Source organism: Equus quagga, chromosome 21, assembly GCF_021613505.1.
Source record: "Equus quagga isolate Etosha38 chromosome 21, UCLA_HA_Equagga_1.0, whole genome shotgun sequence".
Classification (NCBI taxonomy): Eukaryota; Metazoa; Chordata; class Mammalia; order Perissodactyla; family Equidae; genus Equus; species Equus quagga.
Window position 1 is genome coordinate 37,349,323 of NC_060287.1, and position 18,325 is coordinate 37,367,647.

General features: G+C 50.6%; 1 protein-coding gene across 1 annotated transcript in view; it reads left to right on the forward strand.

Annotated features, from left to right (window-relative positions):
- The window catches only part of LOC124231414 (ubiquitin-associated and SH3 domain-containing protein A), a 42,792-nt gene that overhangs the window by 6,069 nt on the left and 18,398 nt on the right, over positions 1-18,325 (forward strand). The window contains exons 4-7 of the mRNA XM_046648215.1: positions 2,161-2,359; positions 5,711-5,880; positions 6,906-7,114; positions 16,244-16,370. Of these exons, the coding sequence (XP_046504171.1) occupies positions 2,161-2,359; positions 5,711-5,880; positions 6,906-7,114; positions 16,244-16,370 (705 nt within the window). The remainder of the gene's footprint in view (positions 1-2,160; positions 2,360-5,710; positions 5,881-6,905; positions 7,115-16,243; positions 16,371-18,325) is intronic.

Sequence of the window (18,325 nt, forward strand, 5' to 3'; positions counted from 1 at the left end):
ACAGACATGTACCCACACAGAGACACAGATATGTACACACACAGAGATATACAGAAACACACACAGCACGCAGTTACATGCACAGTTAAAGAAGCAGATACACACACAGACACACCCCCCACACACACACAACCCCACAGATACACAGACAGACACACACAGAGACACGTCCACACAGAGAGACACAGATATAAACACATATGGAGATATACATAAACACACACAGCATGCAGATACACACACAGTTAAAGAAACAGATGCACACACAGACACATACACACACAACCCCACAGATACACAGACACACACAGATACATACACACACAACACACACAGATACATACAGATATATATACGCACACTGAGATACACAGAAACAGAAACATCCCAGAGACAGATGTGTACACATACACACATACCACATCACACACACATCAAACAGATACACACACGTAGATACACACACAAACACACACTCACAAACACACATCACGCAAAGACACACACACAGATATCTACACACCACATCACCCCCGCCCCCCCCCCCACACACACACACACACACACACACACCCTTCTCTTTCGTTGGCCGCCCGCTCACCCACACCCTCCCTCCGAGCCTGCCTTGTTGGCTGAAGGCCCCTCTCAGGCAGAAGAGCGTCCGAGGGGTTCACACTGCCTTGCATACTGTTGCATGAAAACGTTCAGCCACCAAATGTGAGGTCAGTTCCCGCTGTTTATAGTACGACTCTGCTTCCAGATCACACAGCTGAGACGGAGAGTACCCTGTGGCAGACACTCACCCATCCAGCCTTCTGGTGTTGGGTGCCTTGCACACGTCACAGGCTTCTGAGGCCCATGAGGGCCGCGAAGGGATGAACTTGGTGGGCTCCCAGACTAGAAGGGGAGCTGAAATGCACAATGAACACAACAGCACGGGTCATACTTCAGAGTGTAAAGAATACTGTGGGAAGTTCAGAGGGAGCCGCAGGCCGGAAGAGAAAGGAGTGGGTCAGTTTCCTACTGGGTGACGTGTGTCTGGGTTCCACTGTGGTCCCACATGGCCACATGGAGTCTCCCACGTGGAGAAAGGTCTTCAAGCCCAGGACGTGGCTTGGGCAGTGTGAGCCCAGGAGTTGCGATGCGCTCAGCCGGGCGGCCGGAGGGCAGTGTGGGAGTGGGGAAGTGGGGCAGGGATGACGGCCAGCCCCACGGGCCTTGGCAGTCAGGCTGAGCATTAGATGGAACTCTCCAGGGGAAAGGGGAGCACCTGCCATTTCGGGGTGGGGAGGGGCATGGCCAGGGTGTGGCTTTAGGAAGATGGTCAGAACTGTGTGCGGCAAACTGGGGGACCCTGAGGGAACGAGTCAGAGTCTGTGTTGGTTCAGGGTCCTCCCAGAAGCAGAGCCCAAGGTGGAGTTATAAGTGCAGGTGATTTATTCAGGAGAAACGCCTAGAAGGATAGAGGAGGAGAAAAGCTTGGGCAGGGGAGCCTTCAGACAGCGTGTGGGTCTGACCCCCGTGAAGGAGACGGGGAGGAGGAGTGGGAGGCAGACCTTGGCCCCAGAGTGGCCCAAGAAGGACAGCGGGGCTGACAGGGACCCTGAGTGCCAGGGCTGCCCCAGAGGAGCCCCATGGGGGCAACGGCTGGCTCGGTCATTGTGAGAGCGTGGCCCGCTCCTGGGTCTGAAGGGCAGCAGCCCCAGGCGTGGGCTACTACCCTCCTTGCTGCAGGTTCTGAGCAGTGCCCCACCACCTCCCCCACACTGTGGTTGCCTCAGAGCCTAAAGGAAACTTCCAGAAGCCGACTAATGCTCTGTGAGCACAGATATGGAGGGGGAGACTGGCTCAGGATGCATGGCAGTCGTTGAGTCAACATGAGCCGGAGGGATGGGGCGTTGTTGAAGTGACAAAGCATTTCCAACCTGGGCATTTAAAGGGTATTCCATTCCAAAAAGAATTTTACCCAAAATCTCTAAGAAACTGAGGACTGAGTATAGAACAAATCCGTAGCCCCAAGCACACAGACTAGATGAATTATGTTACAGGGCTGTAACCTGAAAAGAGGCTCGCTTGGCTGCATAATCTTTATTAATTAAATTAACGGATGACCTTCCAACAAGAGGGGAGAAGGCACATCCTCTGTCTCTCTTCCCTTAGTGTGAAGACCAGAAGGTGGAATGTCTGTACGAGGCTCTAAAGAGAGCTGGGGACAGGATCCTGGGCTCCTTCCCCTCCGTCGTCCCTCTGGTTCTCCACTCTTCCGTCAGCTACCTGGGCTTCTTCGTGAACGACAGCCCTGCAGACGTCATCCGGGAATTCGCCGCGACGTTCGCCACGGAAGCATCCGTCTTAGCAGGTAGGCAGCCGGCGCGTGGCACACATAGGGCCGGGTTAATGGGAAGGGATCCCGTTGTGTCTGGGGCTGTGCTTGCCACACGGGATGCAAGGGGTGGATCCCAGGGAAGCAGAGTGCGGGCTGTTCCCTGATGCAGCGGTGGTCAGACAGCTGGCTGGACTGGGCTCGGGGATGCAGGCGCCCCTGCCTGGGCCATGTCCACTCCCATCTCTCCCTTTTCAGTCAGCTACTCTGACACGGCCTTAACCCGAGGCTGAACGATTTAACTAGAGCCTCCCTAATGAGCCAGCATGTGCTTCAAAGGTAAGCAGAGAGATTCTGAGAACGGGCAGTCTTTTCTCTAAGGGAGAATAGCCTTGTTTGCATTGATGTGGTTTTTCAAACACCTGCCATATTCCAGCTGCCTGGGAAACTGTCCCGGGAGGAGACGTTGTGTGGCTCTGTGTTGACAGTGGATTGTAGGCTGGTGTGCATGCCGTGGGATCCGGGCCTCCCGCAGCCCCGTGCCCACCTGGGGCATCTCTCCTCCCTGGGTCAGTGCTGTGTGTAAAACACAAGTCCTAGGTGATTTATTTTAATTCTTTAGGTGTGAGCCTAGCCTTCTCACCTTGGCCTCTTGGGGGAAAAGATTATCTAGACTCACTCCGAGGATCAGGGAAATTCCCTTTTCTCCCCACACCAGCCCTGGTCTGGAGACTGAGGCTCCAGCTGGGGCTAGCAGGAGGAATTCCGGACTTGACCTCGGAAGATGTGAATTCCTCCGGCGCCCCTGGTTAGTGGGCTGACCTTGATCAAGTCATCTCAGCTCCCCGAGTCATGCTTCTTTCTCTGCAAAACGGCGAGGGCGAGGGCTCTGCGAACAACGCAGCCCGTTTTTGTGGAACTTCTGCCGTAGTTCCTGGCGCACGGAAGCTGCTCAATATTGTTGGATGTGCTGAGTCTGAAACTGGAAGAGGCAGCAGCGCTTGGTGGGAGGACCTTCCCTGCCCCTCCACATGCATCCCATTTGCCCGCCCCATCCTTGGACCTGTGTGAACGCAGACCCCAGCCGCAGAAGTAAGTCCAGGAGTCCAAGATTTCCATTTGGAGGCTGGCTTGGCTAGGGACCATATTTGCCGAATAATTATAAACTTACCCTGTATCTTTGTGGATTAGTCTCCTTGATGTAAACGTGAGGTCAAAGGGACAGCTCTTCCTTGCCTCTCAAAGGACAACGAATGTGGTTCTTGTTGTACTGATGCGTCAGCCACTGGCCTCAGAGCAGGCACGCCACCCACTTACTCTTCACGTCCCCCCTAAAAGTGGATCTAATTGCCCCGTTTCAAAAACTGAGTGACGGAGCCCTGTGAGGTGTAAAGTCCTTGCGCAAGGTCACCGTCATGGGTTCAATTGAGTCCCCTAAAATTCAAGTCCACTCAGGACATCGGAAAAGGTCCGTCTTTGAAAATAGGGTCTTTGCAGATGTAATTAGTTAAGAGGAGGTCAGACTGGAGTTGGGTGGGCCCCTAAATCCAGGGACTGGTGTCATTGTAAGAAGAGGAGAGGACACACAGAGACACAGGGAGAAGCCACGTGAAGACAGAGGCAGAAACGGAAGCCAAGCGGCCACAAGCCGAGGAGCCCCAGGGGCCACAGATGCTGGAAGAGACAAGGAAGGATCTTTCCCCGAGCCTTCATAGAGAGCGTGGCCCTGCTCACACCTTGATTTTGACCCCCTATTCTCCAGAACTGAGTAAGAACAAATTTCTGTTGTTTTAACCCAATTTGTAGCAATTCGTGACAACAGCCGCAGGCAACCAGCCACATCTCCTAACCAGTGGGAGGTGGAACCGGAACTTGAGTCCAGCTCTGTCTTGCTCCACACCCCCAGGTTTCAAACTGACTGGCTCTGCGTCCTGAGAGAGCGGCCTTGACCTCCTGTCTGTCACCCAACCCTGAGCAGGCTCCACCCAGCCCTTCCGTGCCTGTGCCCTGGGCTGGACCCTGAGGGGTTAGGAGGGGCCAGTCACTGCTCTGGCATGTCCTGGGTCCCTCTCAGGGCAAGGGGGTCCCCTGGCAGTGAAATGTCCTCAGGGACATGAGGCCACAGAGAGAAGAAAGACAAGGGCCCATTCAGAAGTTGGGTGTGACTCAGTGATCACTCCGCTGACAACCAGCCATGGGTCTTTCCCAGGCCACGCTGACTCATGTGGCAAGGCCTCCTCGCCCACTCCTGAAACACCTGAGAAGAGGAATTTCCCCGACACCCACACACTCTGCTTTAGACTTTGTCATCCCCGCGGCTCAGGGCTCAGAGATCTAGACGGCTCCTCGTTTGGTACCAACGGCTCCGGCAGAGGCTGGAAGGCATGAAGGGGCCTCCAAGTCTGGGCTCCAGGAAGTGCGTGCATCCTCCTTGACATTTTTCAGGGGGAGAACAGCTCCTTTTTGTTGACGTGTGTTGGCCGTGGGAGAGGCGGCAGGTAACTGATATTTCCTGAAAGAGACCACGAGTTAAGAGATTGGTTTCCATGGGAGCCCCAGCTGTCGGCTGTCACTACCCTCAAGTTGTTGCTGTGGAAATGGAAGCTGTGTCAGGCCAAGAAGCTCCTCAAGGTCACCCTGGCAAAAGGGACAGAATGGACTCTAAAGCCAGGTTTAGCTGATACCAAAGTCTGCACTTTTCCCATCCATCACCGCCTCCCCAGAGCATGAACTACTCTGTGGCCCAGCTGAATTCAGATCCTGGCTCACCTGAGCGCCCCGGCACGAGACCCAGGAGGACTAGGGCCGAGAGGGCAGAGGCTGCCCAAAAAGGCCAGGGGCCGGCCACTCACAGGGCTTCCTGCTTCGCTAAAGCCGTCCGCATGTGAGGGATGCTGTCATGTTTACAGAGTCGCGTTGCCCATGGTGTTTTCTTCCCGAAACTGCAACTGGCGTTGACCTGGAGCGCGAGCCGACCAGGCCAGGCCAGGCCGCTGAGTAAGGTGCACACTCCAGGGAACAAAGGAGAAGCTGTTTATTTCGGACATTCTAATCCACTGTTTGGGCAGCTTGCTTGCAAATTGATAGGCCCCAAATGCTCCCCAAAACCCACATCTCTACACCCTCCTTTTTCCTACTTCCTCGTAAGATTTGCAGGTACCCAACCAACTCCTTTATAAGGTGAACTCTGAAATGGCACAGTCTGGGCCGAGTCCTTGCCATACCAGGAAAGGCCCGGTACAGAGTGGGGAGGAGTGGGTAGAGGCGGCAGGCGCCGTGTATAAAGGGGTTTGCATTGCCCATCCCGGCCATGTAGCCGACCCAGGCAGGTAGTGCTGATGGCTTGGGTAAAGCTGCCGGCACCCCTGTGTTTACCCGATTTCGTAGACTGCACGGTGAAGCCTTGCACCAAGCAGCTGCACCTGACCCTGGCCCACAAGTTCTACCCCCACCACCAGAGGACGCTGGAGCAGCTGGCCAGAGCCATCCACCCGGGCCACAGCTGCCAGTGGACCGCAGCCCTGTACTCCCGAGACATGCGTTTTGTGCACTACCAGGTGAGCGAGCCACACCCTGAGCGAGCCACACCCGGAGGGGCCCTGGGCGGGTGGTAGGTGGATAGAGAGATAGACTCCTCCCCACGGGGAATGGAGGAATGAACCGCCGCCCACCTAACAGGGCACTCACCCCCGGGAGCCCTCCGCGCGAGGTATTCTAGCAGAAGGGAGGCTCTCTATTCTTTCTGTAAGATCATTGCCTTTTTTGCGCAAACTGGAACTCACATTTATATATGAGTTACAGACATACAGAAATTTGAAAAAAAAAATGGAAGCATTTCTAATATTAAAAATGACTAATTTTACATTGACTAATGAATACATTGTGTTGCTTATTAATTTATTTAAATAATGATTTGGGTGAAGCCTTGTTCCGGGACTTCCTCCCCCTGAATTGAGTGGTTTAGATAGAAGGCAGGCTGTGCGCCTCCCAGACCCACAGAGTAAGCATGAAGGAACCCACTGTGTTCCACAGTGCAGGAGAAGCTAGGAACAACCTCGTGCCAAGGAAGGTGGATGTGAAAGTCTGGTTATGCTTTAAGATCTTTATATTAGAAATAAGTAAATAAAGATAGATAGACAGACAAATGATAGATATAGAGATAGAGAGATAGATATAGAGATAGATATAGAGATAGATATATATATATATAGAGAGAGAGATAGATAGATAGATGCAAAGATAGATAGATGTAGAGATAGATAGATAGATAGATAAGTGTAGAGAGAGATGTAGAAATAGATAGGTAGATAGATCGATAGACAGACACATAGAAAGATGGATAGATATAGATAATAAATACATAGATACCAAAATTCATTTCTAAATGTATGCAAAGAATTCTGTGCTGCATTTTGTTATAATCTACATTATCTATCATCAGACAAAGGCCTGGACAGTGTCCTGGAGACACAGAACCATCGGGGAGCCTGAAAGCAAGAGGCAGACGCAACAGGCCTCCCAGGGTCGTCTTTCCCAGCATGAGTCCTTGCGTGGAGTGTGAAAACACTTGCCTCTTTTCTAGACCCTGAAGGCCCTGTTCCAGTACAAACCGCAGAACGAGGACGAGCTGATGCTGAGTCCCGGCGACTATATCTTCGTGGACCCCACCCAGCAGGAGGAAGCCAGCGAGGGCTGGGTGATCGGCATCTCGCATCGCACGGGCTGCCGGGGCTTCCTGCCAGAGAACTACACAGAGCGAGCCAGCGAGTGTGACACCTGGGTGAAGCACAGGTGGGTGTCGCCTCCGGCCTTTAGTGGCAGCCCACACACGTCTCTGAGTTAGCGTCTGACAGCGTCCATCTGAAAACAGTGGTCGCAGTGTTTGTATGTTTCTAGAACCTTCCGCCATTGGTAAAAATTGCCTTCTCCTGGGGGCAACATTATCCCTGCAGGTATACTGTAAATATCTTGGTTGATTTGTGGTTTTTCTGCTGATAATGTTCAGAAAACATGAATTACTCCATATGACTTTCCTGAGACAGTAATCCCAAAACAATTGCAAAATACCACTTCCTTAGTATGAACATAACAAATTATAGTCAGAGATCCTAAGCTTGGGTTTATTTAGCCTTCTGCTCAGCGTACAAACCGTAAAGTCCTAAGGTGCCTTATTAGTCTTCTGTTGCTATATAACAGACGACCATGAACTTACTAGCTAAAAGAACAGACCTTCATTGTCTCACAGTTTTCGTGAGTCAGGAGTCTGGACTTAGCTGGGTCCTCTGCTCGGGGTCTCCCAAGGCTGTGATCAGGTTCTGGCTGGAGCTGGGGTCTTATCTGAGGCTGAGGGCGGTCTGCCAAGTTCACATGGTGGTTGGTTGAATTGGTCTCCTTGAAGCTGTAGCACTCCTGGTGCCTTGCTGCTTCATGTCCGGATGAAGAATCTCTTAATTTTAGCATCTTTAGCCTCCTCTGGAGAGGCTGAGAATTTTCGAAATCATCAGGTACTGGTTCCTTTGGTTTAATGTTTTTTCCCTCAATTTCCCTCTCTCTTCACACGCTTTACTATAAGCAACAAGAAGAACCTGGGCGATACTTTTAACGCTTTGATTGGAAATGTCCTTAGCTACATAACTAGCTTCATTGCTCACAAGTTTTGTTTTCTGAGGACAATTTCATTAAACTTTTTGCCGCTATGTAATAAGGATCCCCCTTCCTCCTGTTGCCTATGACCCGTATCTCGCTCCCTCTGCGCCCTCACCAGTGACGCCTTTAACACCCAGACTTCTGTAACAGTCCGTCCAAGGTCACTTAGAGTTTCTTATCATGCTTCTCAAAATTCTTCCAGCCTCTACCCACTCCTCAGGCCCAAAGCCACTCCCACATTTTACGTATTTGTTCCAGCAGCACGCAACTCCTGATACCAAATTATGTATCAGTAAAGGTTTAACCAGAGAAGCAGAACCAATAATTTTTATATTATATATATAAAATATAAATGCATGTATAAAATATGTAATTTGCATTGTTATATTTAACATATAATTATTTATTAATAGTATAATCTATACATTTTCTATTATTTATGTTATTGTAACATATACATCCATTGCACACATGTATCTAGGTACGCGCACATAGAGGTATTACAGGGAGTTGCCTCATGTGACTGTTGGGGCTAGATAAGGCAAGAAGGGAAGGGGACCACAGCAGGCTGGAACCCACATATGAGCAGATGCTCATCGTCTACCGCTGATGATCAGGAAGGACCACCCAGGCAGATGGGAGAGAAATTGTGGACACAGCTGGTATCCGGAATCTCTGAACTCAGAGAAAACCAAGTATTTTTTAAAGATCTTCCAACTGAATAAGTCAGACCTGCCCTGGATAATCTCCCTTCTGATTAACTTAGTCAGCTGACCAGGGACTTGAATCAGATCTGCAAAATCTCTTCCTGGCAGCGCCTAGATTAGCATTTGAGTGGGTAACTGGGAAAGGTGTGTGTCGGCTCAGAATGACGGCTGCCTCCCGTGCTCCTCCAGCGCTGGGAGAACATCCCTGGCAGCCGCCTGACCAGACACAGGCTAGAAAGGGAGTCTGGGGACTGCCATTCGGTCGACTCGCCCCGAAGCCATGGCAAGGTGTTAAGAGAGCTCTCTCGAGATCTCCTCCACTCTCTCCTCTCGGATGTGAAGCGTGACACAGCGGTGAGGGAACACGGGGTCAGGCGAGGGTAAGGCTGCACCGTCCCTGGTATGCATGTTGGGGTGGGGCTCACAGTGGAAGATTTTGATGAGATGGATGGTTGGAACAACTTAATGATGAGAGTGGGAGGAGCAAGGGAAAAAGACACAGAAAACCCCTGTGTTGTGGTCCAGGGCTTCCTGGCGCCTTCAGAGCTGGACAAGAGAGCCCGGAAAAGCAGCGACGGGGCCGTCCCCCTGTTTCCAGCAAAGATGCCTTAAAACTGTTTCACTATTTCACTCACTTGCTTATTCTCTTCTAAAAATCTCCACAGCCTCCCCTAGATATTTTTCACCTGCAAAGGAACAAATCGTTACGTTGAACACAGCTGTATTACCGACCTGCTCCATCTACAAATTTTCAGATCCGTGCTAGACATTTACTGTGGACAAATATTTTCCAGCATCTATATATCCAGAGAACTTTCTCCTGCTGGGGTTCATACACAAGGCAAAGCTATGAAAATCATGCCTTTTTATTTGAGTTGCCATTGGAAGCTCCTTAAAAATTGTCAGAGAATCTATGCTTAACTATAAGTATTAGCATTTTGAGTAGGTTAAGAATGCATTTTGAAGAGCTGAAATTAATGATTGCTGGTTGATCATTTTTACCCAAACCAAAAAAAGAAAAAAAAAAGTGGTTTAATAGTGCCTCATAGAAGTTCTTGGAAAAAGGACTAGATTTTGTGAGAAATAGTAGCCAAAAATTAGAAGTGTCTTCTGGAAATATTAATGAGAGATCAGGTGACCTTGGCTGGTTTCTTTAGGTATTGTGACCCTTACTGCTAATTGTTCATACACTGAAGTTTGTATAACAAGCTGGGGACAGCGTTTGTGTCCCTGGGCTTCTCCAGCAGCATAACGGCAACTCGACACTCAACAAGAGTGGGTTCCAGCCAGAGCCTGGCCGCTCTGCAAACAGCGTGACGCTCCGCATTATCTTCACTTGAGGCCGTTTAACTTCTTACCCTAATTGATAAGCACTGAGGCCCATCCAGTATAAATTAGGAAGGGAAATGTAGCAGTCGTCACACGGTTTTACTTATTGGTGTGTCCACTCACTTAATTCAAACAATTTTAAGATAGCTTAAGAGATGCATGATAGCTTGTAGCACTAACATGGCACTGGCCCTGTGCCAGGCTCCGTTCCATGTATTTACCCTCATTAACTCATTTAATCCTCTCAATAGCCCTGAGGTAGGTGCTATTATTGCTCCATTTTCTAGTTGATGAAACTGAGGCACAGAGAGATCAAATAACTTTCCCAAGTTGACACAGCCAGTGAGTAGAGGAAGCAGGATTAGAACCCATCCTAATCTCAAGCTCAGGCTTTCAACCATTACCTAAACCGCCTCTAAAAGAGACAATTAAATTAAAAATAAGTCAGTGAAATAAATTACGAAGCATCCATACAATAGAATACTTGAAGTTTTTAGAAAGGATCATGAGGACGTTATTCTGTGCATTGATGGGAAAGAAATCCAAGACGAGCGGCAGAACAGCATGGGCCACACAGCCGTACTTGTGGGGAAAGGATGAAGCAAGCTGTCATTGTCTATACATATACACGCATGATAGGTATTTTATGCCTGTCTCTGCCTAAAAGCTCCCTGGAAACTTCTAAGAGTCGTCCCCCGTGGGGGTTGGAGGTGGGAGATGGGAGAATGGAACAGAAGTGGGAGAGAGACCTTTCACTCTCCACCATTCCATCATTTTTAAATTTTTGGACCATATGAATGTATTACTTGTTCAACATTAATATATTCCTTAATCGATTTCAAATTTAAAGAAAACAATATAAGGAAATTGGGTCAAAGGGGAAATAAAGGGAGAGAGGTCAGACCAACCCAGGGCTGAGGTTTGCACACGTGGTGCGGGCTCCAAACTTTCCCACACCCACTGCGAAGGGGCCAGAGCCTCTACCACACGGTCACGGCCATCCCAGAGCAGGTAGACCAGTTGTTCAGGAGAAGCACACTTCTGTGGCTGCAGACCTGGCCGCGGGTCCCACGGGCCACAACAGAATCACAGGATGTTGGCGCCACAGGTGCAGAGACACTTGTCGGTGCAGAGAAGATCAGATGCTTGCCTCCTCCTTGAGAGCTGAGAACACTCCGGCCCAGGGAGGTAGAGAGGCCGGATGATGTCACACCACTGTTTCCTTTTCAAACCTGCTCAGTCTGTCACCTCGTGCAGTGAATGTTTGGGGAGCAGCAGGAGAGGAGACGCTGGCTCCGCTCTAATGGACTGAGTTCCAGGAGGTGTGGGCTCCCCTACGGTCCCCTGTCCCCTGGCAGCTCCTCCACTCCCCACACAGGATGGGAGACCTTCACTGTCACCAGGCGATTGACAAACCTGGATGTTTCCAGAACTAAGCAGCGAAGACTCTGGAGAAGATGAGCTTGTGGCCACTACATTTTTCTCCTCCCAATTAACCTGTCAGTCACCTGTCACCCGCATAACCATTCTAGACGTTCAGCGTGACATTTCTGGGACTAATCTTCCTAAAAACAAGTTTCCCTTGGGAATTAAATGTTAGCAAGAATTGCAACCAAAGGAGAGAAAAATAAGTACTGGGCTAGGCTGTGGGGTGTGTACTGGGCATGTTTTAGAAGCACCCCATCTTCATTGGGGGAGCAGGGAGACAAGCTGTGACTGTGACATGTGACTGTGGCCAGAACAGAAATAACCAGCGCTGCTGTCTCGCTCCATGGCCCTGGCTGAGTCTTGTAAAACTGCCTAAAGTGTACCTTACGAAACATGGACAGCCTTTTAAATCAGAAAACTGCCCTTGAGTGTCTTGACACATCACTAGTCTGTTAAGCACGGGGAGACGTGGTCAGAAGGCACTGTCCAAGGGCTCCCTTAGCCGTGGACAGACAGACAAAGACCTCCTACGGCGTCAGCAGCAGCGTCACGCTTGGCATGGGTAGCCCACACAGCAAGAACGGCTGGCCTGACTGACAGTGCCCGAGGAGGGCTGGGCCAACGTCAGGAGGAGTCCCCGCCCCGCCATGGGGAGCACATTTCCAGGGAGGAGCTTGCAACTGTGGTGCTCATTACTTGGCAATTAATCCATCCGTCACCCATCCCCAATCCATTAACGTCAGCCTTCATGCCGACAGTCCCAGGAGGTCTTGGGTCAGCAAGATCACGCTGCCATAGCTATCCGTTACTGTGAGGAAAAATAGTGGAGGCGATCAGAGCGATAGTGATGGAAGAGTGTGTTCCTGGATCCCAGCAGCTTTCAGCTTTCCGTGCAGAAGAACGTATATAGAAAATTGTGGAACAAGGAGCAGAGGGGCCATGAGTGTTAGAGCCTGGAGAACATTTCGTCACCCTCTAGCCAAGATGAGAACGTTTCCAGCACTGAAGCCATACGTGCCCAGTAACTCTCCAAAACCACAGAACAGGTTGGTAGCAGGTGGTTCTGATGTAATAAGGAAACTGTTATGGGCTGAGTTGTGTTCCCCCCAAATTCGTATGTTGAAGCCGTGACCCCCAGCACCTCAGAATGTGATATGTTTGGAGATAGTCTTTCAAGAAGCGACTAAGGTGAAATGAGGTTATTGGGGTGGGCCCTACTCCAATCTGACTGGGGTCCTGATGAGAGGATATGAGGACACAGACACACACAGAGGGACGGCCATGTGAGGACACAGGGAGAAGACGCCGTCTACAAGCCAAGGAGAGCAGCCTCAGGAGGAACCAGCCCTGCCCACACCTGGATCTGGATCCAGACTGTGAGAGAATGAACGTCTGTTGTTCAAGCTGCTCAGCCTGTGGTACCTTGTTATGGCAGCCTAAGCAGATTAACATGGGGACATCATCCGTACAACCCCACAGACTGCAGCCATACCCCTTTTAAAAGCCAAGGAGTGGGGCCAACCTGGTGGCGTAGTGGTTAAGTCCGAATGTTCTGCTTCAGCGGCCTGGGGTTCACCGGTTCGGATCCCAGGTGTGGACCTACACACCACTTGTCAAGCCATGCTGTGGCAGTGTCCCACATATAAAGCAGAGGAAGAGGGGCACAGATGTTAGCTCAGGGCCAGTCTTCCTCAGCAAAAAAAAAAAAAAAAAAAAATCCAGGGAGAATGTAAACACTCCTATTTCTATGCTATAATTTAACCTACATGGTTCTCTTAAATTCAAGAAGAAAATAGAAATATTGAAATGCCACGCTCTTTCCTTTCTTTTCTCATCACCAAGTTCCTGTCATAATCTAGACTGTATTTCATTTGAAAGATCATAAAAAAAATTCAATTTTTCTCTCCAACTGTAAACTTCACAGATGTTATTTATAGATAACAGGGCCTTGCTATCTGCACCGTGAACCACAAATAGGGTGCGGGGGCCCCCGCCTCGTCTTCAGGAAGAGAAACCCAACCACCGTTTCCCGTGTCAGTGTGAGACACTATGAGTAGTGCCCCACTCCTGTGGGCGTGCTCATTTGAAGGGGAAAATGGCGATGTTCAAATATGAATATCAGTGTTCTTGGTCTACTTATGCTCAACCAAAGCCCCCATGTCATACGTGTTGGCATCTGACACTGTGAAAATATGTGAACAAGGTAAGTCTATTTGACTTGGATCCCGCCAATAAGAGTTGACAGCTCAAGACGGGAGAAGTAACAACACGAGAACAGAAGGTACAACTTGTAGACATTTTAAGAACTACGTTAACTAAATCAAACACCGCATGGGGAGTGAATGGTCCAGGGCGTCTGGCTGTGGCAGCAAAAGGCAGGCGACCTGAGGCTGTGGGCGGGTGAGATGCAGGGGAAATGATGCTGCTCCTGGCTCTGGACCTCGGTAGGGTCTCAGGCTGGAGGCTTGGGAGCTATCACTGGTTTTAGGAGAATTTGGGGACTTACGCCTCTCTGAGAGAAAAGCAAACATTTATGAGTGGACTGTAGTAGAAACACACCACGTTCATCACTGAGAAAAATTAATCGTGACTATATCAATTCCTCCAAACTAATTTCCAGGTTTAAAGAAATTCCGGGAAAAAATCTCAATGGGATCGTTTGTTGGAACTTATGATTGGAAAGCTTATCTGGAAGAATAAAGAAAAATAAAGAATAAAGAGAGAAGAGTTGAGAAAACTTTGAAAAAAAGAATAACGAGAGGAGACTGTTACTCTACCAGGTGTTGTAATGTTGTAAATGTATAACATGCTGCTGGCTCCCGGGAAAGAGAACAAACAGAGCAGGGAACAGAGAAGACGGCAGAGCAGGAGACTTGGCATACTGGGAAATTCACGTGTGACGGATGCATCAGAAATAGGGAAAGAAATGGGTATAAAATAAATGGTATTTTATATGAACTCACCTCATATACTGAAATGAATTCCTGACAAAGTCAAGAATTAAACAGAAAAAGAATATCATTTAAAAATAGAAGACAGTTTCGATGAACGTATCTCTGAGTTGTGAACTGGGGAGAGCTTTGAAAGCATAGAAGCTGTGGGAGGGCTCTTAAAGCGACACTTACATCCATCTTTAAGTTTTATTAAATGCTTAAAACTTAAGGTTTACATATGTTAAAGATCAAAAAGAATACTACAATCCAGAAAACGAGATGAGAACTGTGCTTTTCAGAAAACAGTAATAAAGGTGATGCCACCCCTCCAGTCACTCAGGTGAGCGGAGTACCTGTCAGCTTCTCTTCCACCATAAATCACCCCAACTGGAACACGGGTGCTCATGACACAGCCCTCGGGCACTTCCCCCTGCCAGGTGATGTGTGTCTGACTGACTCATTTAACCAGGAGCCCGTCTCCTGTTCTCTTAGTTCCTATCCACCGTGACAGGTGAGCAGTCAGAAGAGGGTCATCCAGCTCTCGCCACCTTGCCTCCCACCTGCAGCCTGTGGAACCACGTGCCCTTCTCTCTCCATCAGACTGGAATGCTCAGTCCAAACTCCAGCCGAGGGCATCCACCGTGATGCCTTGCATCCCATCCCTCCTGGGCATCTCATCCATCTTGGGCATCATGCCAGCATCATCAACCCATCCCGGGCCCTCCCAATCATTCGCACCAGCAACTGAACATGCTTAACAACAAAATCAAGCACAATTTCTTTTTTCCCGTTTCCCTCTCCAGCTACCGCCCCATTTCTCTGCTTTGATTATGGATTGTTTTTAAAGGGAGTCCATAAAGATGCCCCTTCCTTTTATAAAATGAATTTCCCACTGGGGAACCCAGCCATCTGCTTGCTCTTGGAAGATGTATGCGACCTTCGCTCTTTCTTCCTTACTCACTCTCTTCCCCCGTTCCTTCCAGACACATTCTCAGGGTGCCCCACCGTCACCCCCTTGTGTTCTGGAGTTCTCACTACTCCGTTGTGCTGTGGTCTTTTCCCTCAGTCTGAGCACCTGCCCACCCCATGGCAACCTTTTTGATTCACTGGCCAGGCAGCAGTTTCCTGATTGCCAGCAATTCCCCAGGCGCTGTTGTTACCCACCTGCCCGCTACACACACCTGCCTTTTCTTGTGTGTCTCCTTAGCGCTTAATGCGTCTGCTCGCTGCTCATTTGTTCCTGCAGCCCAACACGTCTGTCTTCTCACCTTTGGCTATTTTAGAAGGTGAACCTAAGAGGATGGTGTACTGGTTTATCAGGGCTGCCACAACAAGAAGCCATAGACCGTGCGGCTTAAACAACCCAGAGATTTATTCTCTCACAGTCTGGAGGCTGGACGTCCAGGATCACGGTGTCAGCAGGGCTGGTTTCTTCTGAGGCCTCTCTTCTTGGCCCGTAGATGGTGTCTTCTCCCTGTGTCCTCACACGGTCATCCCTCTGTGTGTGTCTGTGTCCTGATCTCCTCCTCTTATAAGGACATCAGTCAGATTAGATTAGGGCCCCCCAATGACCTCATGTAGCTTAATCACCTCTTTCAAGACCATCTCTAACAAAGTCACACTCTGAGGCGCTGGGGTTTAGGACTATAAACTTTGAAGGGAGATGGTTCAGCCCATAACAGGTGGTGACAGCGGGGATGAACATCCTCCTCAGGATTTATGACATGTGAGCTCTTTGAACTCACTGTTTTGTTTCATCCCCACAGAGACCTTACCTACCCGTCTTGTCGTGCACATTCTCGAGCACATGAATGACCAGACGCAAACAGATGCTACCTAGCGTCTCATGACACAGCATCTCGTCTCTTCTCCCACAGGACGTACACCTTCAGCCTGGCCGTGGACCTGAACTCCAGAAAGGACGGCGCAGCCAGCAGCAAACGGAATGGGGAATTTCACCCTCCACAAACGTCAAGGAGCCTCAGCAGCGTGCAGGCTTTGCAGGTGGCACAATCCCTTTTGTTTTCAGTGAAACCACACTTTATCTTAAGTCCTTGGTAGACACGGCCTCCCCCTTGGGCCTCCAAGGATGGAGCTTCTGATCTTTCGAGTCGGGGCTGGGAGACGAGGAGGCTCGTGCTCAGCAACCTGGAGGGATGACATCCTCAGGACCAGGGTCTGGGGCACGGCAGGGGCACGTGAGCCCCGCCAACAGGTGAGGCACATCCAGGAGTGAAGGGTGCCAGCAGGTGACCCAAGGAGCAGGCAGCCCCTCCCCAAAGCCAAACAAGTGACACAGCATCCCCGACACTGTCTGGGCGGTCCCAATCCAGCCCTCTTGTCTGAAGCTTCAGGTCCTTCCTTACAGGGGAACCCCCGTGGGCCGGGCAGCACCTGCAGCTCACCCTTGGCTGGTCCCCACGTCAGTGGAAATGCCTCTCTGGCCTGTGTGGTTACTGAAACAGTCCCTCCGGTCCCCACCCTGTCACACACGTTACATTAGGACTTCATCCCAGCCCCCTCCACCCAGCAGGGGAGGCATTCGTCCTTCCCCATCTCTGTTTTATAGATCTGAAGACTGAAGCTTACGGAGGCTGGGCAGCTTGGTGGGTAGCACACAGACGCCTAAGCACCCCCCACATTGGGTTGTTGTGAGGATTACATGAGACAGGGTGTCCAGCGTCCACGGCAGGCCAGGCTGTAGATGTTAAGAGACTGTTACCACCCAGAGGGCAGGCTGTGGCTATCTGGCTCGTTCCTGTGTTCCCAGAGCCTGGCTCAGGGCCCAGCCTGCAAATCTCAGTGGATGAACCATGGAACGACCTAACAAAGGCCCTGATCGGGACTTGTGGATCGCCCTAAATTCAAAGCTCACCCTCCCTCTCCAAGAACCCATAGGTCACCCAGAAGCTGCCGCCAAGACCAGGTGGGCTCCCTCCAGACAGGAGGTGAGCACAGGGCGCTGGACACTGGGAAGGCCATAGGGTGTCCCCTTTCGCCAGGTCTTCAGGTGGAGAGAGCATCCTTGGTGGAGGAACCGCAGACCGGGAGCCAGACACCTGCCAGCCACAGACAGACAAGAATGGGGCTCCCCGTATGGACCAGGGGAGAGGAGGCTGCCCAAGGCTGTGCCCCGCTTTCCAGACTGAACCACGGGGAGGAGCTGGAGCGAAAGTCTCAGGCCGTAGCTCGGCCTGTGTCTAAACCCGCTGGCGCCTTAGATGGATGCAAACCTCGCACAGGCCTCCCTATGAACCGAACGCACCTCGGCTGGTCTGAGTTCACCCCCTCCACACAGTAAGAAAAGAAAACTGTGGCATCAGCTTTGGTAAAACGGACGTACAGGAGGCTGAATAATGGCCCCAAAGAGAAGAGGTCGTGGTCCCTGGAAGCTGCGAATGTTACAAGGAACAAGGTTCTTTGCATATGGGACCGAGTTAAGGATCTTGATGGGGAGTTTATCCCGGATTATCCGGTGGGCCCTAAATCTAGTCACAACTGTCCCTGTGAGATGGAAACAGAGGGGGATTTGCTGCCGTAGAAGAGGAGAAGACGGACGCACAAGGAGGAGGCTGTGTGACCACGGGGGCAGAGATTGGAGCGATGCGGCCACAGGCCAACAACTGCCAGAGCCACCCAGAGCTGGCAGAGGCAGGAAGGACCCTCCCCTAAAGCCTCTGAGGAGGCATGGCCTTGCTGACACCTTGATCTCAGACTTCCAGCCTTCAGGACTGGGAGAGGATACATTTCCTTTGTTTGAAGCCTCCTGGTTGGTGGCACTTTGTTACGGCAGCCCCAGGAAAGGCACGCGGCATCTTATGTCTAAAGATGCAGTGCAGCCCTCTTGTTCTGCGGACCCCAGGGGTTAGTCCACTCTGTTCCCCCCACCACCCCGGAAGAAAATGCTCCGAATCCACAACCTCGACCCGACGCGCGTTGTCGTCTTTGGGATTGTCAGT